The 24,953-nt window shown below is 34.3% G+C and overlaps 1 protein-coding gene across 1 annotated transcript in view; it reads left to right on the top strand.

The window, feature by feature from the left end:
* The window catches only part of LOC100742678, a gene marked incomplete at its 5' end in the record, with an annotated part of 192,300 nt that overhangs the window by 155,662 nt on the left and 11,685 nt on the right, over window positions 1-24,953 (top strand). The window contains 4 exons of the mRNA XM_033322743.1: window positions 19,374-19,567; window positions 21,191-21,370; window positions 22,677-23,002; window positions 24,500-24,660. Of these exons, the coding sequence (XP_033178634.1) occupies window positions 19,374-19,567; window positions 21,191-21,370; window positions 22,677-23,002; window positions 24,500-24,660 (861 nt within the window). The remainder of the gene's footprint in view (window positions 1-19,373; window positions 19,568-21,190; window positions 21,371-22,676; window positions 23,003-24,499; window positions 24,661-24,953) is intronic.

The following is a 24,953-nucleotide window of genomic DNA, read 5'->3' on the forward strand; positions in this document are numbered from 1 at the left end:
AACACGATCAAACTTGGTCTCACGAAACAAAACGTTTCGTGCTCTTATCGAATAGATACTAAAATATCAACGGATGACATACTTCGAAGAGAAAACCAATAAAAGATACCGTTGGGCGAATCGCAGTTTCGAACCCGGTAAGCTTATTTCTCGTATCTCGAAGCATCGAAAACGCAACATTTGATTTCCATATTTCCAGCCTCGACGATCGATGCATTTCAGTTGAAATTCACCGATCGGAGGGCGTGAAACAAGCCATGAAATGAGAGGGAAACGCAGACCGATAGGAATAAGGGAGGGCAGTTGCACGAAAGTGTATAAATCGCTCTGGCAGCCGATTCGACCGAGTAAAACGTTTCACGATCCCGCATCGACAGACAAACGACGGAACGTTCCATTAAAATTTTTCCACGCGTGCACGCTTTTGCCTGAGCCACAACGCGAGGACGACAGCGCGTTTTTGATCGCTCGCGATTATTCGCGAACCGTGAAATGGAATGAAAAACTACCGAAAAAGGAAAGAAAAACCGCCGTGTTTGCCGGTCTTTTTCCTATTTACGATCTCGTTACTTTGAATTTTTACGTGCTCCAAAGTGATAATCGCTATACGTGTCTGGCAGTGTTATACAGTGACTTGAAAATTTATAGCACTTTTTTGCGAATATATTATATGCGTTATGGATAATTCCCACATCATTAGTTATTGTTAAGTTATAAGTTATTATTATTATTTATTAGTTATTTATTATTATTAGACGAGTTTGAAAATGTATATATTTATTTTTTTTATATATGTTTTTATATATCCTCTATATACTTTACAATTTGTTAGTAGAATAGCAGCAGAAAAGTTGTCTCCGTTGAGACAACGTCGTTATCATCAAGATCGGTCGATCTGGGTTATTTACATTATATCTGCGTCCTTTAGAAGTTGCAAGATATTTACTGCGAGCATACACTTTGTTAGATATGAAGAATATGAAGTACTTGTTGAAGTATTTAATAAAACAACATTTTTACCTAGGTTTTCTACTTTACGTGTGAGAACAAACCTATGAATAGAGAAGATAGAGACTCTATAATAACTAGCAGATAGGGAAAATATAAAATTTTGCAGATAATGGATATTGCGGGATGTCCAGAGTGATATTCGCGTTTACGATATTGTGAAGGGTATGTACGGCTGGTTGACAGTCCCCGTTAATCCTGTTTGGGTTAATAGCCATTTGGGACAGTATAGAGAGGTTACAAGGTTCTCTAACGCAACTATAACGATTTCTAGATGGTTAACTATCTCACTTTAATGAAAGCGTGTATATGGTAATAAATAGGTTGGATTGCAATTTTTCTTCTAGTTTGAAATAAGTGTATTACAATTTATTGTTGCTATATGATATCATAAAAATCACAATTAAAGTAGCGAAAAATACATAAGTTGAATAAATTTAGGAAATAAATAAGTCTATTATTCTCAGTTTCATTCTAGACAAATATATTACAACTAACAGTAGGAGGTTTTTCTAATATAACTTGTTGCATGTTTGATATTATCAATGTTTTGTAAACGTGTTCATCTATGTAGATATATGTATTTAGAACTTGGAGGATAAGTAATAATTGTAATATCTTTCTAAAAAATCTCTAAAAAAAATAAGTATAATTTTAATCTCTACAAATCTCAGGATCAGGAATTTTAAAAAGTAGACGAAGATTGTTACGATTAGAAACCTTGGATAATTAGAATTAGAAAATTTGGAATATAGGAAATTTAACTGTTGGTGGATTGGAATTTTACATTAAAAGAAACACGATGACGAATTTGAGCGTTGCGATTGTGGAAGTATAGATACAACAGAATGCGTGGGTTGACTGCGAATTAATTTGAGTTGGTGCGTAGATAATAAAGCCATAGAACTTGTGAATCAGTTTACCATGTTCTTCCAAACGGAATAAATATAATTTAAGCATCGTTTTAATTTTAATTGCATATTTCGTTAAATCTATAGTCTTCGTAGGTTTATTGCCGCTTTCTGTGGCTTAAAAAACTATATCAATCTGTTTAGAATGAACTAGCTTAGGCATTTAGCTCGTCAAGTTTTGTAATTTATTTTCTTGAAAAATAAGTTCCTTTTATTTATTAAAGGAATTAAAAAAATAACGTTATTCAAGTAGACATGATCAATAGATATAATTCGTATGAATCTCATACACAAAGTTTAGAATGTTATCATAAAAATATTAATCTATTTTATTTTTTAATCGATATCTTATACTTGCATTATTCTTCGTAAACACGTTAATAACTAAGAACGAATAGATTTAAAAGAAATGACGTTTTTATAATTCGCGCAGGTGCGTCACTGGTAGCCTCACATTTACGTCAAATTCGACAAATCGATTTAACCTTTAAGTTTATTGTGCCTCGTGTCTCAATCACAAAAACGACATACGTATTTTATTACGCTTGTGTAATTCAATTTCTACTCTCTGTTTTCGCGTTTCTTTTATAGCAAGATATAAATTAACCAGTTTCTCTTATTTGTGTTCGTAAATAATATTCGCAGCTAAAGCGAGTCAAATCAAAGAAAGATCAGAAGGGGAAAAAAAACGTAGAACTGATCGATGAATCAAGACAGATTAGAAGCTGTTGCGAGAGCGACGCTTTCGAATCAAAGGGAGGGGCAAGGTTTAACAGTTTTTCGATAGAAGCTAAGCTGGTTTTCAGTTCAAAGGAAGTAAACACGAAAAAACCGTGGATGAGTAACGAACCGATAAAGAGAAAGTCAGTTTACATCGCTAATTAACCATACGTTTTAACTTTTTCTCTGCTAGTAACAATACCGTAAATTGGTAAAATATTGTCAAGTTCTTTTGCCGTGTATTGTAACAATGAAAATATTTACATTATTGTAACGTTGCATTTTTTGTTCTTTTGCTACAGAAAAAAAAAGGAAAGAAACCTTTCTTTTTAAATGTAAATATAACAAATAATAATAAGAAAATAAAGAAATAATAAACGCATAGTAAAATGTACAATATACATATGTAGCTCGGTTAGGAAATAATGATACATTCCATAAAGACTATCAAAAAGTAAAGTCACACTAATCTGATGGAATCACTATATCTTAATGCATTCTAAAATCGTTATAGTCTAGAATCATCAGTTTACTCTGAAAATGGTGCGCACATTTTCCCACTTTTTTGTTTGGTTATTTTGCCCTCAAATGTAAAGCGTAAAAATCTCGCTAAAAGTGTACTAACTCATACTTGTTGTCGACGTTCGCCTAGTTTAAAGTAGTTTTCCTTCCTTCTGGAATTCGTCTCGCTTGTCATCGCGTGTCGCGAACGAACACGTGTTCAGTGCACAAAGTAATATCGCCGCTGTGAACATGAAATATGAAAAACGAGGGAAAAAAAGAAGATGAAGAAGACGAAGGGAAAAACTAGTACGCGGCGCAATCAGCGGAACTAAATTGTTGGCGATGTAAGTTCCCCGGCGTACGATCGCCAGGATAATTTACGACGGGGCTACGTTCGAATGGATATAGAAATTTCCTGAGTTTGATTGGCCCTGCATGAATTATACTCACGGCTTCGTAGGAAGGCGTGCACGAAATGGGTCAGTAATTAAGCATGAGAGCGAAGATCTAAATTCGACTAAAGTGATAGTCGAGGAATCGTTCGGCCGCGATAATTGAATTAGAAATGCGAGTCGATCGATTTCGTTCTTTTCGTTCCCGGTTTTCGTGTTCGCAATGCTCGCTGATTGAAATCTGACGAGTTTTTATCGGCATTCGACGAACGACCGTGTGAAGAAGTCGATAATGAATGTTACTACAAAGAACAATGAATTTCGAGTGGCTGAAGATCGACAGAACCATTTTCAAGCAATCTGTTTAAAACGATTAATCCTTTCAAATGAAATAATAAATAATTTGGAGTCTTGAATACTGCATTGATATACATTTAAATTATAAATAAGAGTGCCATGATTACTTTACAATATAACATTGTTCGAATAACGAACGTAGAATCCGTTCAAAAATTTTTGCAAAGTATCTGTCAATCGTTGTTTCATTTAAAGATTAAGATACGATACATAAAAATTACAAATTTAATCCGATATTTTATTTTCGTTAAATTCTGCGATTAATTGATTGGAAATTTTTAAGTAGTTTATTATCCTAAGCTTTATCGCAGTGATACAAATTTATTTTACTTTCGCGTAAAATTTCCTATCATTTGGTAACTACGCTGGGAACAATCTTTGTAGAACGTTTATGGAAATATTCTTACCTTTAGTCTCGTGCTCCCTTCAAACTTCCGGTTGGCTATCTCAGGAAAGATCGCGAAGGGATGCAAGGGCTCGATGAACTTGGTAGCAGAATCGAGAATAATCGTTTCTATCCTCGACCTGTTCTTCGAGTTTCTGCCCCCAATTAACTATAACTTCCGACTCACGACCTCTGTAGCGTATGTGAGAAATGGCAAGGTAGAGAGAATTTTGAAACTTTGCCCATGCATATTGGTCAAAGTCAGTTACCGTAACCGTGATTGCCAATAATTTCGATAACAAATATCTTCGATTTTCTCTGTACTATGTGCCACATGTGCATAATACTTCTTCTTCTAAAAAAAAACTTATTCTTCTGAAAGTGAAATAATGTTGAAAAATTTGCAAGTTTTTCATACAAGCAAGTTACTATTAAACGCATCGCGAAAGGCGGTTAATAATAAGTATCATACTTTCGCGTTTCTACTGAAAGGAATTTATTTACCGGAATAATATATTATTTATTTATGGATGGCACGAATGAATTCCAGCCGAACATGCTTCTGGTACCTTAATGCGTGCTTATCTACAATTTTCGGTCAACGGCCGCATTGCATGTCAGAAACCTGAAAATACTCTAATTTATAATCTCAGATCATGAAATGCTGCAGTTCTATAAAATGTAAACTTATAAATCAAAAACATGCTTGGTACCACAGAAACTAAATTCAGCACGAATTGCATATATTTCACCGGTACAAGAATAAAATACGGATCTGCGTGAGAATTATTGCGGGATATTGCAGTTAACAAACATATAAAATGCATCTATCTTGGATCTTCGTGGTCAATGTAAATTTTAAATTACTGTCCCATTTCACCGATATGCCTAATCCTGGCAAAGAGCAAATAAACCTAATTTTGTTTAAAGAACGTACAAAGACGAAGAATCTTCATTAAGGATAATAGTAAAAATGCATAAAAGTCTCGATACACTTCATAAGCATATGAACATCACCATCAAACCTATTTCTCCAATAATTCACTTAAACCATCCACAAGAAACATAATATTTCACGCTCACTACGCCAAAAATTGCGATACAATGCTTGCATGATACTTCACAGTTCTTTAACCACTGGAGCACCACACGTTCTTCCGCGTAGATTCGTCTACAAAGTAAACGAGAAAAGAAGACAAAAAAGGAAAAGAAAGGAAGCCCTAGAGAATAATTCGCCACTGCACGAGTTCCTTCCTGAAGAAAGCCGTCGTCGATTAACGACCCCTGATATGCACCTACATTGACGTACATCCTCTAAATCACCAGGCGAACTTCTGTTTCTAGGCAGCGTGGTCGATCAATCGTAACAAGCGAGATGGGCATAAATAATTTTACTATTCTACTAGCAGACTAATTTACCCTCAGCGAGCGTAGATACGTATGTTGTAGAGGAATTTCGGAGGTTGGAGGCCGTGGTGGCGTGCACCACGGGCCACGCCACACTGCTAATTCCGAGCAGGTTGTTATCAGGATCCTACGTCGACGGAATAGCCAAGCGGACGTCCGGCCAGCCGCGACAGGGTTCCAGGTACAGCGCGCGTCCCACCCTCTACCACCAGGGGGTAATTCATAGCCGGAGTAATGGCGATCGCGTTATCATGCCTTAATGCCCTTTTCGTCCGTTCCGTGAAATTCCACTTGCTTGCCTCCACTTTTCCAGGAAGGTTGTGGCTTGCTGCAGGAAACGGATGATTGAACGATCGAGTCGCTGCGGAAAATTAGGAAAACGGCTGAAGTTGACGATGATACATATTAAGTTCGTGGTTTCAGGGGAAGTTCTTTTTTTTTTTTAGATATTCCGGGGAATTTTGAGGAAATTTTTGGTCTTGTGTAGAAGTAACTCTTGGAATATTTTTGGGATCTTTAGGAGATTTGTAGATTTGCTTGCAAGTAATTTGGAGGAAATTTTTTGATCTTTTTTAGGAAATTGATAGCTACAAAGGTGCAAGGAATTATTGTTAGAAAAGATATTTGCATGTTTATGATATCGATGTTAATTGTTGTTGTTAATTGTTTCTCGATTATACAGACTCTTATAGTTAATATTATATCTTAAATTAGAAGCTCATACAAAACTTCATAAATAGAAGCTAAAATTTGTAAAAGATTTTGAAACTTCCCACTTAGTCCCTTGCTTCTCCCTTCTTTCATTTCAATAATGTTTTGAAAGAAAAGAGAAAAGATAAAGAAGCTAGACATAATAGTGCAGTTTTATAAGAGAGAAGTATTAAATGTCAGAGCAATTTTATGAAGAAAACGTGCCCTTCTAAGCTTTGAAACTGAACTGTGCCATCCGAGAATTAGTCGATTCTTTCGCATCGCGGATATGTACGTACACAATGGAGCCCGAAGTTGAAGTTAATTACACGAAAAAGTTGACTTTGAACGATGATCCGTGTAATAAAAATTCCCGCTTTATTGGTTTTTCAAGTATCGTTGCCAGCTTAATGGATTTGATTAATTACACAAAGAAAAGGGTATCATTAATCATAAATACGCGATGCGTACGCAAGCTCGCCGCCATGTTATCATTACGAAATTGATAACCGATCGTACGCTCGATCGATCATTCATCAGTTACACGTATAAATCATGACGTAAAATGGGGAAGAAATCGCACAATGTGAGAGAGTATGAAAATATTCGCATTTTCTAAATTAGTGACAAGATTCAGTGACAAGATACGAAAGATGTAAGTTTTTCAAAATAATTGATAAGTTGAAGTTTTGCGGAAGCCAGAAATATAATTATTAAGGCAAGCAGTACGTCTATTTTGAAACTACGGCGAGCAATATTTTGGAAATTTTAAAATGTTGGGAGAAGACACTCGACTTTAAAACCAGATAAAAAGGTAATTTTCGACGATGAAAATCGATAATAAGATCATAATATTTTGTGAGAAAAGAATAGTATTAGTTTAGCTATTGTGTCAGTTTAACTCGTTTAATTAGTATTAGTCTGCATGTAATTAATATTATTCATATTTTTTAAATGTTCCAGAGAGTGACAAAAATGCTGATTGAAATCTAATAGTTTTTAGAATTGGTCAATAAAATATTTGATTTCAAAATTGCGTTTCTATACAAGAAAAAGACATTGAAGTGAAATAGAATGTGAATTACCATGTTTTCACCTGTAGCCTACAATTAAAAATTCAATAATTCACAATTTATCAGGTTATTCGTAAGTGATCTTAGATCACGAAGAAAAATGCACAGTGAAAAATATATTTGAAAAATCTAAAGTCTATGTCACGCGTTATGAAGTACCCTATGCATTCCTGGCGAAACACATACTTCCGTGTCATTTGCCGCGCGCAGTAAATTCCCTTAGATCGCAAGTCGAATGATCCCTTAAGAATCGTGCATCATTAATCACCGACTTGAGCGTGATACCTACTTACTTACGGCGTTGGCGATGTGTTATCGGTATCGGATCGATGGTTTAGTGAACCAAATGTCGGTCGACGACCCTTTTTAGCTCGTTTCAGCGAAATTTTTTCCGCTGTTTTACCGCGCCGAACAGGCACGAGGGGGTGGAAAGTAGAACGAAATAAAGACGGTCAAGATAGATATACGAAATCGTTTATGCTTTCGTAACACGAGCCATTGCACGATTTTTACTGTTCGTTGCTCGCGTTTTCGCGAGATATACAGAACCATCAGGTGTTTAAGAAAAATCTACCGGGTAGAAGTAATTTTAGATGGACTTCTTAATGCGACAGTTAATTTAATTCGCGAGTGGCGAAGATTCGAATAATCAGAAAACTGGAAAATTGAAGCTCGTTTAATCTAGATCCACTTTTCCATAAGATGCTGGATTATCTTCTCCCGCGAAAGAATTCGTCGGGCTCGGTATTACTTTGATCTTAAGAAGCGTTTATCGCAAATGAAAATCGTCACGCGGAATATTTAAGATCGTATAAATTAAGGCGAGGAAAAATTGTTTTGCTAATTTCATTAACTTTGAATCGATAATTTGAATATTAAGATTTATTTTATTATCGTAATTGTGTTAATTAATATTTCCGCATTGGCATTAACGTAATCATCCGTGTTAAATAATAAAATAAGAATTAAACTATTTAAAACTATAAATTCGAATCCATACTGTTGTGATTACCTGTTTAATTTATTATATTATAAATACGCCTAAATTTTCTGTCATCTCAGAATTTATCTCCATCGTCTTTTATATGCAATACATATTTTTCAAGATACGTGTCTCAAATATTCTTTATATATCGATCTTCTAATACATAAATTTCCAATACAAATTAGTCTAGCTACACACAGTCTATACAATCTTCAAATAAAAAAAGAAAAACGATTCGTATCTCGACATGACATGGTACCTTATCGTATCTTTGTTTGATACGCCTTGATATATCATATCACATTTGTATAGCTTTTATCGATTTGATATTATACAAAATTGATAAAATGTAAATTATTTAAATATCGAAATATTGATATCGCACATCGAATAAAGCGGGCAACCAATGTTTCGAATAAACGACCGGTTCTCACCGAGCAATTCATAACCTAGTTACAGGGAGAGCCGTGTTATCGAACTTCGCCACCCCCGTTGTAGCGTCCTCTTTCATAGCTCAGACTTTCGAACGAGTGAACCGACTTTCGCAGAAAAACCATCTCACCACTTTAATAACAGTTTCTTGTTGTGTGACGTAATGTATCGACCAGATGAAATTACGTAGAGCGACTAGTTTCGTTGGCTACTTATTTTGAGAAAGAGATCTTTATGAAGAGAAAAGTTTGCGATCGAGACAACAGTTGAAAGAATTGACAGGCTTACGATTGAATCTTCGAATAAATGGAGAGATGCGATTGTATTATGTAGAAAATATGTATATACACGGTTTTTAAATTTCAAATTTGCAGATTCCTTTGGGCTCGATATTTGACAAACGAAGCGTTTTATATAAATTTGCATAGATTTTCACGGGATAAAAATAAAGCGATATGAAAAATTGATTAAAAGAACGTATTTTAAAGGGCTATTTAATTAGTGCGATGATTTAACTGGTCATACTGATATTCGTATCTGCATTCATATTTTTCAAGTAGAATTTTGTTAACTTTTTTACAAGTGATTTATAAGATCGTATAATTGCGTTCAAACGACTGTGCTTTTTATGTCATCTACGTTTAATCGGCAGAGATTTTAACAGAAGGGCTTATTACGCTGCTGTGACTTGCTTTCATTAATTTTTCACTCTCTTCCCTTTCATTTACCTAAGATATTTTCATCTCAGTCACGTTTCAGACACCTCCTCGTGTCATTCTTTTACTCTTTATCTATAGTTTTCTGTATAGACGATAAAAAATACATCCAAGCGATATACTTTATTTCGAGCTATTGGCGTAATTTATACGTCGATTATAATTTCTTTCGTAGTATTCTTTGATAATTTAATCCCTTATGTTCTCAATCATTTGACATTTTTTACCAGGCACAACTATTCCACGATGTTTACCGGAAATATGAAATACCTTTCCTATCGTAAATTTGCTCGTCTATCGAAAACAAAAATCTACCGGAAAATGCGCGTACACACAGTTTCATAAATTCCTGCCCACGCTAAACATCAAACGCAATAAACCAACCCCATGATTGTACTCGCAGAATAATACTACCAAGTGCAGAATATGGTCATTCAGCTTTGATTACTTTGTCGATCTACTGTGTCAGTGCATCGTAAATTATATGGCATCGGCGGGGCATTCGCGGGCCACCCTGGTATTCGAAATTACTTTGAAAATAACTCGGTGGTTTCTGGCGTTCTCTCGATATTTACGATCGTCCATTCGGCTGAATCTGTTGCCCGGCTGATAAATAGAAAAACGTCCCGTTCCAGTTTCGTCACGATAAGCAAGTGCAGCCGAGGATTACGTAATAAATCGCTACCGAGATAAATTCGTGCACGAGGGCCGACACGAGACATGCATCTTCGTTTCCGAAACCGCAAAAGCAACAACGACCTTATCGTTACGAATTCTGCCCGAATGCTCCACGCCAACTTTCGATGTGGAGATGACAATCTCGTGCAATGCAATATCTTCTTATTACGGAGGAATGTCTGGCGAGTTGTTCGACAACTCGTGAAAATGTAATAAAACCATCCTCGTCTGTAGCTTGAAGGACCTTTACGAGACACTTTTATCGACGATATCTCGTTAAGAAAACGCGTAACAATTATTACAGCTCCGTTCGATGCAGTTGGATGAGAATGTATTTTGATAAGCTGGAATGAGGTACGTTCCTGTTTGTGTTAAAATTGAGATAAATGTTTAATTGCATCCTGTGTGATAATATAGAATTCAGAAAACTCAAGTTTCAATTCTTTGATTTACTTTGTGATTAGAAAGAAATATTTCAAGTTAAAGTAGCTGAAAATGGACAAACCTAATAAGACGAAAAAAACGTGTAATTGACGTGGTGGAAGCCAAATATCCTCGATGCTTTAATATCTCTTGATACTTTAATATTCCGATAAACGATATCTCTAAAGTTACGAAGAGGGTGGAAAGGTACACGTTCAGCCCCCAAATCAAATAAAGCGATAATTTTGGTAACACAGACTTGATACACAAGGTATACGCGTCTCAAACGTATCCTGTAACAAAATCACGAACCTATTCAACCGCAGAAACAGTCAACGTTTACAATCGATCGTCACAACAGGTGTAATGATCCCACGAAACCAGTTGATTCTATGTCACCATTTAGTCTGCTCAGTGTTGCGACTATATGTGACTAGTAGCTGTCAAACCGTGGAAACTAAGGAACAGACATACGGGTAGCATGATCTGTTTCGCTGGTGAGACGAAAAGCAAACAGCAAGATCTACGTAGAATGCAAATCATTTTAATGAAATTTTGATTAATTGTCGTTGATCGCCGACCAAAACGCGCTCACGCATAGTCCTATCGGATCCTCGCGTCATCAGCGGCCGTATCTACGGGCTGCAAATAGGATCAAGAGATCTAATCTCGGCTAAATCGAAACGTCTGCTGGGTGGAAGTCAGATCCGACGTGATATCAAAGCGAACAGCTAATAACCGGGACCACTTTGCCAGGGTTCAAGCAGACCTACCTCGGATATTACCAACACTTGAAATCACAGGAAATACGAGAGTGATCGTTCTCCTTGTGTCGCGCCGCGGTTAGCCTACACTTTGAGTAATTAGTCGCTGGAGGAGAAACGAATTCATCAGGGAGCTTACGTTCGGGGTTATTCTTGCTTACTGACTGGTGAATGTTGAATGTGATTGATATGGAAAAAGTAGAACAGATGCTTCTTTTTAAAGAAAGTGAAATGGAATATATTGTAGGAAAGATATTTTGTGTGTGTGTACGTGTGTGAATTTAATATCACATCAAGTGTCTATGGTTATTAACGACATCTTTAGCATCTTAAATTTTATTTATGAGAGTCGTTTGTTTGAGAAATTCTATTGTCTTGTTCCTCTTCTTTTTCATCGTCGTCGTCGTCGTCGTCTTCTTCTTCTTCTTCTTCTTCTTCTTCTTTTTCTTCTTCTTCTTCTTCTTCTTCTTCTTCTTCTTCTTCTGGATTTTGCGTCGTATCGACCGTAAGGTCATTAGCGACGATGTCGAGTTTAAATGAGTTGTATTTTGAAATATATGTTTGTTTCTTTAAGACAGTTTATTGTATTTCTTACGTGATGAGATTCCGTTTTTTATGAGAATGAGTATTTGTTGACAAAAGAAAATATTTTATTCTCCGATGGAATTAAAATATTGTAAATTGTCATGTTATAACACATAGACGATGTAAATTGATTTGCGTAGCTGTCATCGCTCAGACCGTTTTATTTCTTCGTTTAGAGGATCTAAAGTCTTCAATCTCTCAAGTTGTTGGTGCAAATAATTTGGCATTGCACGACAGAAGACTAAAAATTTTAAGTAATACAAGTTGTCAAGTTAAACACAAAGAATTTTTAAATACGATGTTTAGTAATATTAGAAATATATGAAATAATGTGTTATATAGACAATATATTATTTGGAATACTAGGGAAACGCTTGTTTAAAATGATATATATTGCTCCATCGAGTATTTTAAAATTAAGTGTAATATAAAGAAGAATAAAATGGAATGTTGGTTCTGTTAAAACGTGAAATTCCAGATAATATTATGACGATCGATAACAAAGGATGAGTGAGCGGAACAAATCGATATACAAAGGCGGATTATCGGAAAAAGAGGGAATTTTCTAGCAAAGTAAATCTTATCCACGTTATCGTGGGAAAAATCATGTGAGGTTGATCCTAGAGCAGCTGAAATGATTATTAGACACGCAAAGAGCCCTATGAGAGACGAAATTTAAAAGATTTGATCAAATATTCCTGGTTTAATCCCCGAGCGAGTGCCACTATGATCAAGAAAACATGAAATAAGAAACCAGTTTTAACTGAAAATGATATTTCGTTCATTTTTAATCTGAATTTCCATAGAGAAATATTGACACAGGCCTCGTATTATTTATGCATAAGGAACATATGAATTAATAAATATTACGAAGAACAACATTAGATTTCACGACAAACGCGTACATCGATTTTTTGCTAAAATAATTCATTAATGCTCGGAGAGTTGATTTTTCATGCAGCATAATAAAACACGTTCTCATCTTCGATGAATAAATGCTTCGGTACGAACATTCTCGTTGTGTGCATATATTAGTGAATTTTCTCGCTTTCAGCAAAGCAGATTTTCACACCGAAAATGGTATTTTAAAGCATAGTAGAACCTCGGTAGAAACAAACAATAGCGATGTAACTCGTTGCCGATGTAACTTGTCTCGCTCCTGCAGCTGTCAATATTTCATCGCATATCTGTCAGTTATTGAAAACTAATTATAAAAATTTCAAAAATAACCATTATTTGTCAATCCTATTTTTATATCCAAGAGAGATTTCGAGCGATTGTATACACGTATGTGATTCATAGTTTTCTATTTCAATCGTTTCATTTCGTTGTGTTCTATTTAACTATTTAATTTAATTATTTTGTGAAAAATGATGAAAGAAAGCAACGACGTTAATTACCTAATTAAAATTGATTGATTGACGAACAAAGGGAAAGCCAGGAACAATGAGATTGACGAACGGTTACTAGAGGATTCTCTTCATCAAGGGACGAATGAAAATTAAATTATACGTCCAACCATAACTATTAACCGTTCTCCAATTCATGGATCATAAATTCTCAACAGATACTCCCTGGTATTTCGCTTCTGAGAGCTTTTCTATTTAACGGTTGAGCCTTGGATTTCTCTTTAACTACAGATAGGATTGCCTAAATTAGTAGATGTGCTCTAGCAGAATTTGGAGAGCTTGCTTGAATTAGTAATTTGGCGATTACATACGTTCCACAGGAGGCATTTGCATATTTTCAGATCGATGAGATTGGGCGCTTTACTGTGGTCACTTGCTTCCTATAGATCACAAGTTACAGAAAATATCAGGCCATTTTAAAAAGCAATATATTAATATTAATGGTTATAAAAGGAGCTTTGCGTTTTTCATAAAATCATTTTTATACGGAAAATCGTTAAATCGTTTTGTAAATATCCTTAATTAATATGTACAATAACATTCTCGGATTTAAACAAAAAATTATTAAATAATTGACGTAGTTATTGACAAAGCAAAAGATGTAGATTTAATTTCACGAATGTAAAGTAATAAATATTATAAGATTTTAGTAATGAATAAGAGAAGAAAAGAAGAATTATTTTGTTTAATTTGTAATTTCTGTATTAATTTCTTCCGGTGTTAAAATGACATTTTTAATAATAAAATTTATTCACGAAATATACATATATACGTAAATTAACTAATAATTGAAAATATATTCTTCATAAGAATAAAATTCTAAAATAAGAATGAAAATAAAATTGTACATAATACTGATAGAACTCGAACGCGTATTTTTCCTTAATTTTAAACTTTATGTAATTATCATACAGATGCTTAAAAATTACTATAATAAAATAGAAAGTTTCATTGCAAAATTGTTAGATCTACGAAAACTATAATCGTATGATATAGTAAAAGTTCCTAGTAAATTTTTAAGTATCAGAATAAATCATAGCTTTTCAGAATTCATAATTAGTTTACTAAAGATAATTTTTGCAAATTAGACTATCTTTGAACGATATTTTCATCACCACAAAGATTGCCTAATAATAACATAAATCATGTTATTGTCCACTCGTACTATTATAACGAAACGAAAAGATTAAACTAATTAAAAGTATCCAAACTATTTCTTTCGAAAATTTCGGTTGTCCCAACAAAGTTTAGGGAATTCTCCAACAGAAAATTCATTAAGAATTATTAAGTCAGGTTACCAAGAATAATAAATTCAAAAGTGATGAGAAAAAAGAACATTAATCTTCTTGAACTCGGCTCATGCGTCTCTTCATTCGTTTTCATTCCATTAATATTACACAGTGTCCTTTTAAACATGAACGAACATTAGAAGTTTTTCATTCTGAGACAAATTTTGCTAAAGTGTGAAGCATTAATATTCCTCACAACGTTGAATAGTAACCAAAAAAAGAAAAAAAAATTGTTATTTCAAATTATATTTTTCTTAAAACTAGCAAACAGAAGTATTTATAACAAATAGTAGAGAAATATTTGTAATGTAACAATTCTAAAATAGTGATCGATATGCTTTTTATAATAAAAGTCGGTGTCTGAAATAGTACAATTATGTAGAGCACACTAGAGTTCATTATCACATAGTATATTATACATCATACTATTTTATTCATATTATAGAAACGTACGTCAATTATCAATTTGCAAAAGTGTTACGATTATTTAAAAGTTCCTATTACAGACATATTCTTTGCAATTTTACAGAAACTAAGTTAGATTAGAATTTGTCACAAGCTAATTGCAATATACAGAAACTATATATTACACAAAATATTTGTTTTATCGTAGAAATATTTATATTTCATAAAAAATATGCTACTAGTTGTGTCGAATAAAATTATTAATTCATAAAAATGTTTAATTTCCAGACAGCCAAAGAATAAATTTCCAGAACAAATATTTTCTCATTATCACCTCATTTCTACGCTTTATTTTTTTATTTACAAAGTTCGCTGTCTATCACAAGGATCTATTCTAAGCAGAATTTGATCAAGTTTCCGGTAATTTTATTAATGACAAACTAATGCCACATAATTTACATATTTCGTAAGTGATAATAATTATATAGCACACGCTATGTCATCACGTAAGTAAGTTTATTTTTGAGCGTGGGGATGCATCAGCAACGATATTAGCAGCAATAACACTGCACCGTGCGGAATACCACGCTTAAATTTTACGAGGCGTTTATCAAACGCCGACAAAACCATCCACTCTATTACTTCCAAACAATCTAACCAACGATAAAACGAACATTTCGCTCGAAATTCTGAAACTACGAAAATCCGCGGTATTAAAATGAGATAATTCAGCGGAATAAAACGCAATTTGATATTACGTGCAGATTCTTCACGCTCAAGGATTTCCTGCTCGAGTATATTCCGGCAAATTTGTTAAATTTACGAACAACCATGTACCATTATTGAAATTGTATTTCTTACTGCAGTCTGTGACAGTTGTTTTAATGTATTATTCATAAAAGAACGAAAGCAATCAAATTCCAAAATCTCCGCTCACCTTTTACTTTCACGAAGTTGTCGTTGCAACTTGCGAATTTTTAATTCTTTTTCTGCTTCATTGACTGTTTACAATCGCATAAACATTATCAAATACAATTACTATCAGAAAATTATCGTTAAGAGGTTGCTTAAAGTTTTATCGAGATTATAGTTTTATAGATTTTAGATAGGATTGATTCGTTTGGAAAATTTTAGCAATTGTAACGTTCAATTAAAATCTCTCGTGAAAGAGGAAATAATACTAGAACACGATCTACCAGCAAATACGATTTATGTTTATGTACTTTTTGATGTTTTTACATATTTTCACAATCTTGACAATTGACTGACTAAATATACCGCAAGAGATGTACGACGTATTGTATTGTATTGTAAATTGGCTTATGGCTTAGAACTTTCAATGTATAATTTAATTAAATACTAAATTAATTAAATAACTAATAATATAATTAGTAATAAATCTGGATTAACGAAATTAATTAATCGTTAAAGAGATACGCTGAATCATGCGAAGATTACTTTAACGAAATATAATATTTGGAAGAAATGATATACTGTTAAAGCTTCATTTGAAAGGAAACGACATTTATATGCCTAATAATTATATACCTTAATAATTAACGATAATTACAATAATTCTAGATTAATAGTTTCTACATTACATATTTAAAATCCTACAAGCTAGAAAATTCGACATTCTAATTTTACCATCTTCTCGGAACGCGATCGAATGTTCGAAATGTCTCGTATTCGAATTTTCGCTCACTCCGGTCCAGTTAACCGCTGATAATGACACATGGCAGCCGTAAATCGTTCGGATATCGATTCTTAAACTTGCCGGAACGTTTAGAGGATGATCAGCCAACTCGTTCAGGATATCCACGATTTCGAAACGATCCCAACAATGGCCAGCACTTTTGGACAGATCGACACTGCGCGATCCCGGACAATAACGTGACAAACGTAAATTACCCGTTGAGAGGAGTCGATCTGAATGGCGAACAAAGTGAACAATACGCGCGATATGTCGCCCGGATCGGGTCAATATCCGGTAAAAGGCGAGTCATTTCGAACTAGTGCTCGTCCATACTAAGTCCACGACCGCATGACAAAAAGAGAAGGCGGGCGAGGAGGCAAAAAAAGTTGGTACAGAGATCACAGAGAAACTGTGGACAATTTCAACGAGGTTTGGTTTTAGTTCGCCTTTTAGAAAGATTAATGGACGTTTATGAGAATGTAATTATAGAAATGAATGGAGCCTAATTGTTTGGGAGAAACATTAAGCTGATGGACGTGAAATGTTTTCCCAAAATACAAAAATTTGACTGGCCAATACGGTCCATTGAATTTTGTTCTGTCATCACCTGTCATCTACATGCAAGAAGAAGAAATTTCAAATAAATTGTAGCTTCAATATGTTCGGAAGATCTATAATAAAAATATTAAAACATCAAAATGCTGGAGTTATCAAGAACGTCAAAATGATAGATTTCGATGTCCCTCTTTTTATGATTATGTGCTGGAAATATATGTAGATATCTTTTGGCAAAATTGACGTTGATTTTGATTGAAATTAGAATATTATCGTACAATTATACGTATTTCTGTTTTCGTCGTGTAATTTTAACTATAATTGTTTAAAAGTATATCCAAATTAAACGTTAAATTAAAGATACTGAAACACGTCGAAAAATCACGGCATTTGGAAGATAAACAGCGTTTTTTAAAACTTTCTCGATATTCTTCAGACGTCACACGCGTACACATACAAGTTCAAAAACAACATTCACGGAAATATTTGCAAGTGTTTACACGTTTAAACATTTTCTTTTTCGCTAAATCCCAAAATTCCTTAAATTTTTTAAATCGTCGATCCTCCTCCAAAGATTATAAACTTTGCATTTGTTACAACATCGCATTAGCGCTTTTCATTCTAAATTTGAAATTCTGCTTCATCCGCATATCCAAGTATGATATTTACAATTATGAGAACTAAAATAGCAACGATAAATACATCGTAGAAAATCAGCGTGTCTCTGTAAATTGTCAAAAAATTCAAGCGATGTTTCGAATTGTCAAGGTTTCTGTTTGCGCATTTACACGCATCTCGTAAACACGCTTTTCTCGTAAACCGCTGAATCGCTTGAAATTATGACCAACAGGATGACGTTACACCCCGTGAAAATTACTGTAACAACTGAAATATGCAGCTGATGCAGTGACACTACATATAACAGAAGGGGTAGAAAGTAATTGTTCGGGTCCTAGCCCAATTCCAAATATTAGGTCATGCGTCAGAGTAGCGAGGCATCGTAAATTACAAGCCGACTACAATTTCGGGAATGGTGCGCATTCTGGTAAAAAAGAACCGTGTGCTCCTTCTTTCTTCGTGGTATAAATATTTACGGACGGCGTGCTCTGTCTTTGCAGTGTAAACGAACGATCCATTCGCTTTTTTTGCGCTCTCTTTGTACCCATTCGATGGAAATAAACTGGTCGAAATAGTGCGAAACAAACCGCTCGATCGAAGCTTCTGGTGTATTTGTCAGAGGTGAAATTGATTTTAAAGAAAAACACACGCCCAGCCTACGTCCTAGAATGACTAGTAATGAAGGTAGTAATCGATATCAAACATTTTTTACTAGATTAGTATGTTAAAAAAAATTCTTAAGTGGAAACATTATACGAGAGAACTTAGATTATTAAAATATTATTTCATAATTATACTTCATGAATATTTTGTTACATATCGAACATTAGCTCGTGAAACGAAATTGCGATAACCTGAAGCAAGAATTTTTGATAGTCGAATTTGAAAATTTGCCTTTCGATTTCAATTAGAAAATTTAGAATCAAGTGGAATCGCAGTTGTAGAAATAATTTTACCCTATACGATACGTAACGTGCATATTTATTACACAAAATGAATCATCGCACTTATCAAAATTTACATCGTATATTCGAAACGACGTTTCTGAGACTTTTGTTTCGTAAAACATCTAATTAGACGCGGTGAACAAACCACAAAATACTTCGTTTTTAATTTGTTCTCCGATGAAGTACACGATTCTCTTTGAAAGAAATCAATGATTCACTAATTAGAGAAAAGCATATTCGTTTGTAATGCGCTAACTCTCATATTATAAATTCCTTGAAATCGGTAGTTAGAGAAACAGCAATTATAACTTCGTTATCTCCCAGGTAGTACGAAATGGACTTTCTCTTCAGAAGCTTAAAAGGGAGAAAACTTCGCTTTTAAAGTAGTTGCTTTAAAATTGAGGGCATTTTGTATGATTTTCAGAGAGTACGTTCCGAGTGACGTTGCAGAAAAGCAGCAGAGGACTTGGCTTGAGCGTTTCCGGTGGTGGGACTGCCGGCCCTGTTAGGGTAAAAAGACTATTTCCTCAACAACCGGCAGCCTTATCCAACAAACTTCAACCTGGCGATATACTTCTGGCTGCCAATGGAATTCCTTTAACCGGCCTCACTAACTATGTAAGCGTAAAATATTTATTATTCTATAAACTTTTGGTATTTTCAATAATATTCGATATTTTTAATAATGTAATTTTAGTAATAACGATGATATGGAATAGCTAATAAAATATTAACAATATTTAGTAATAAAAACGATTTTAATAAATACCAATAAGTTCGTATTTTTTTTTTTTTTTAATAATAACATAAAATTCAATGTGAAATGTAAAAGATTCAGTACGACCAGCGTATTCGAAGAAGCAGGGTAAAATACATAACGCAATAGTTAAATGTATATAATAATCGATATAATACAAATATTTGAAAATCACCCAAAAATTGTAAAAGTTTTCTTGAAAATTAATAACAATCAAATAGAATATAAATTCTCGTACACTTACAACTAGTCGGTGATCAGAAATATCTGCTGTTGTGTTAGAAAACAAATAGTATAGGAATATTCTGCACGATTGAAAATAACGCATAATCTTATAAAATATAATTGGAAAATTAAAAATTACGAAAATAATAAAATAAAGGAAAATAAGAAAAGAGACATGACGTTTAAAATTTCTTGTGAAATATCGCTTAATAGTTCTTCTAAGTAATATTACTTCTTGCAAATAGTTTTTTAAATAAATAATATCAAATTATTCGAACCTAAACGATTCAATGTTACAGGATTCTGGTTCGTTTATACACGGGAGTAACTTTCGTCCGTGACCGCAAACCTTTTTCCTTAGTCTTGGTCCATCACGCTTAACTCGATGAGCTGGCTGCGACAAAATAGCGATTACTACAGCTTTAGATGGAAGCTACGGGCTTGTCTTCTCGTAGCTCTTAGAGATTTGCATTTGATTAGCATAATGTAGCTACATCCGGAACTCGGAGCAAAGATCGACGCTATCTTGCGTGCAGTTGCCCGTTTGTCCCTCGAGAATCAAGGTGTAATATTAGTTTATATTGTACGCTGCTCCTTCTACCTTCTCTTATGAGATAACGCATTAATCGTTAATCTGCGAATTTTATGTATAAGTTCAGTAACTACGTTGCAAATTGAATAGCGTAAAGTGTAAACGATTTGAACCTTGCGCGATGAAGAACACGATATAGAAACTGTGTCGTATTATAACTCGATGTTTATGAGCTTGTACAATTTTTAGAAAGATTTTGAACTTTTCACTTTTTGTTTACTTTCATACGCTTTTTTTGTTCCTTTTTTTTTAGAAATTTCTTCGTTTGAAATTGCAAAAAGGAAACTAAATGTTAAATGTTTAGCATATGGTTTCATACGGTTTTCTTGCTTTTCCTGTTTTTCTTTAGAAATTGTCTAATTTAGAAATTTTTTTTTAGAAATCGTTCGAAATTGCATAAAGGAAACTAAATGTTCGGGATACGGTTTCAAGAACATTTTACGAACAAGTATTTTATATACAAACATTTGTTCTAAAACAGTTACGAGGCATGAAATTATAATTGTTGTAATGAAAAGAATTCTCATAAAACTCAGTTTACTGATACTTGAACTGATACTAAATAATTAAACACACAAATGCTATTCTTTGAATCGTTCGTGTTACAGACTGGTACATATCAGTTTCGATCAAATTTTTAATCTCCTCTCGATGCAACTTGTTGCAGGAGGCCCTCGAAGTTCTACGAACGACACCCAATACCGTCGAGTTGGTGGTGTGTCGACTTCCGGGTGATACGAGTGTCACACCACCGGGTGCACCGCCGCCACCCCCGGCAAGGCGCGAGCCACCACCACCATTGCGAATACTCAACCCCCTGCCACCTCTTCAAATCGAACCCTGCGGCGTAAGTAACTCTTATCAAGAATCCTTCCTTGTTGCGATCCGCTAGATAGCCGAATTTCCTGCATCACTGAATCACTGAATTCCTCGATTTTCCACCCCTTTGACCGCTAATCGGAAGATCGAAAGTGAAATACGATATCAATGTCGAGATACTACCATTATTGGCATTAACGAGGACGATGATGATCATTTTTAAATTCACTTCAACTAGCAAAATAATTTCTTTCTTTTGTTTTTTTTTTTTTTTGTTTTTTACTACCAAAGTAAAATTTTCAAGTTGCTCGAAGTTATCTTATTATGGTAGTTTCGATTCGTTGAAATTAGAAACAATAGGTTAATTCTAAACTATGTACATGCTCCTTTATGACCATTGCTCACACAATATCGGCTATAACTGGTAAATTGAAAATACATTTTTAATCCGTTGGCTCTATCGGACAATATGTTCAATGAATATGCTGTCTGTTACTGTTACATGTAGGAAATCCCAAGAGGAATACGAAATTTGATCGAAGTTCGTTTACAATTTAGATTTCGGTATTTCCCCTAGTATACACGGTTTCGAATGCATCTATAACAAACCCATCGTGTTTGTACGTTGAACATATTAACGGATACGAAGCGTATAAAAATCAGACTGTAAAGCAATTTATTCATAGCTTTTTCATTGCTCTCTGAATTTGATAAAAAGAGAAACTTTAAAACACTTTTATTACATCCAAGTTTATTTCAAATAACTAAAAGTTAGTTTGCCTATTTATTAAAAATGTTTATATAGACCTAGAGAAAATTAAAAATTGATTATATACATATACATATGTCCGATATGTACAGATACCATTAATTTGCAAATGACCTTATATATTACGACATTTATTTGATTTAGTAATTCTGCAATTTCTATTTTACTGAATTTTACACGTCCATACACGTTACATATCAATATCCTTATTTTCAAACGAAGCTTTCTTTTTATCAAATTCTACGCATTTCATCGTCACGGTATCAAATTTTTCTAGTCATATAAACGTACTCTCAAAAGATTTAACGCATCTCGCGAGGCCCTGACGAGGTAAAAGGAAATGTTAAACCCATAAATTCTACGAACCTCTCAGTTCCATGCAATCTACGACAAATAACGGTCCTCTGAAAACGTTCAAACATCCTCTAGCTTTCATACGAACGATACCCACGTTCCCAAATTTCCATACTCACGACTTTCATTTACGCGAAAGGAAGCGGTAACCCTGGATAATGCGTCATGGAGATTAAGTGGTCTAAACTCTCTTTCGCAATCTCTCCGGCAGGAATTCGACATAGAAATGACAAAGGTCGGTGGAAGTCTGGGTTTCACTCTGAGGAAGGCAGACAGCAGCGCTCTGGGTCATTACGTGAGGGCATTAGTGCGGGAGCCGGCGTTAAGCGACGGCAGAATTCGACCCGGAGACAAAATAGTCGCCGTGGACGGTGCACCGTTGTCTCCCATGAGCCACGAAGAGGCCGTTCAATTGCTGCGACAATGTGGCCCGACCGTGAGACTTCGATTGTACAGAGATCTCGCGCAAACTCCTGTCTCCGCGCTTTCTCCGACCGAACCTGATCATCCACTCCGTCCACCGCGAACCAGTTTGAGGTAAACTTCTCTGCCGTAATTAGGCACACCTCCATTCTTCTTTCTAGATTCAATGGAAAAATAAATTCCCGCTAATTCGTCCCTCGATACCCTCGCTCTTTCTCTCGCCTTCTAATTGAAAGTTTTAAATCGCGCCAATTATTACCGCTGATTTAACGCGATGATTTAATATCTCTTTTGTTTTACTGCGTGATATATGAATGGCTGAGTTGCTATGTTGGGCAAGTACGTTAATTAAATTGTAGAGAAAAGTGAGAATTCTAAAAACTTTTTTGGAAATTTGCCTTGGAAATTTGAGATTATTTATCAGGCTATTCTTTCCTCATAAATCTATTTGTAAAGACATATTCCTTGCTTCCCAAGATATTAAATATTATTTTTTTTTCTATTTTTCTGTTTTTGTATCCGTCATCGGTGTGTTCGGCAAAAATTCTTTCAGCCTTCTGCGATTATTACTTAAATCACTACATTATCACAAATACAATTATAAATGCGTATGTGTATGGTATCTGTCATATAGTTTGTAAATTATTTTAATATATATCTAGTTTGTCGAATACTTTCATTTCTTTGATTAAAGTTTTTTATAATTTAAAGTACTCAAATACTGCAGTTCCAAAATCTATCCACTAGATTGTAGTAGTAAAGTGAAAATTCACACACTACTCTCAGATACGAGTGGTCTATAGTTAAAAGTTAACGAGTTAGATTCAAAAGCTGTTCATAATTTGGCAACATTCTCATATTATCATAACCAGTAACGTATCTGTGTTGGCAAGTACGACATAAAACAGTATATTTTACATATTAAACGAAGTAGAAATTAATAGAAATCGATCAGTGAATTAGTAGAACTTTTTTACTTACTATTCAATTGATTAAATTATTTAAAAGACACGTAAATATATATTTCACGACATTGATATTCCCAACATATTTGTATAAAAATTATTATATTACTTACTTCAGAAGATGGAAGTTTAAAACACGAAATGTAAGAAAAACTGAAAGGCAACGTATTTTCATAAGATTAGTATTTTATTGAATGATGTACGATGTACGACGTTCCTTTCAATGACTGTTCGTCATATATCTCGTAATTCCACTGAATAATTTCTCCAGGTTTCCATTAAGCTCAATTCCTAAAACGATCTGTTAAAAATCAGAATAAAAAATAGCTGTATTTGAGATTACGTTCAGCTAAAGATTATACGCATCAAATTTTAGAATTGTGTTGCTTTTCAAAAGTTCACAATGAATCGTTTTCTTCCCAATCTCGTCGAATATTTCTCAGAACTCGGTATCAGCAGACATAAATGTCCGTACTTCCCTATCATATTTTTTGTAATATTATACGTATATGTGAGAAAGAAACTGTTACGAAGATTATTTCCTTAAAAATAAATGATTGTCTAACCATATTACTCTGATAGCGTTTCAAACTTTCTCTACACGTTAACGTTACTTTGTGGTCTGATTATATTTTGTAACTTGCAGACAGGAAGCCGTAGACATGCTGTGTGATCTAGCAGTTCGGAAGTTATCACCAGGTACATCAAGTGGGTCGAGCTGCAAGCAATCATCTGGAGCATCTTGCAACTCTCCAAGAAGACTTCGTCGTCTTGCCACGCGTACGCCTACTGCCGATAATGATCAAGGTATATCGTTTTCTCGCATAACTGCATTTATTTGATTGAACCGTATCTATTGGAACGAAATTAATGTCCGATTAACGTTTTAAAAACTATCGTTAAAGAAAATCGCTCAATTGATCGTGAGATTTCGTCTTGATACGTTTCTGTATTTTGAAAATCAATAAGGTCAAATAAATGTAACTTTTATTATCATTATGTTCAATGTTAAATGAAATACAGGGAAGTTATTTTTTTCAGACGTCATAAATAACATTGAGATGGTATTACTATGATCATAATGTTAGAACAAAATTTGC

This window comes from Bombus impatiens, unplaced genomic scaffold, assembly GCF_000188095.3.
Source record: "Bombus impatiens unplaced genomic scaffold, BIMP_2.2 scf_0664, whole genome shotgun sequence".
Lineage (NCBI taxonomy): Eukaryota > Metazoa > Arthropoda > Insecta > Hymenoptera > Apidae > Bombus > Bombus impatiens.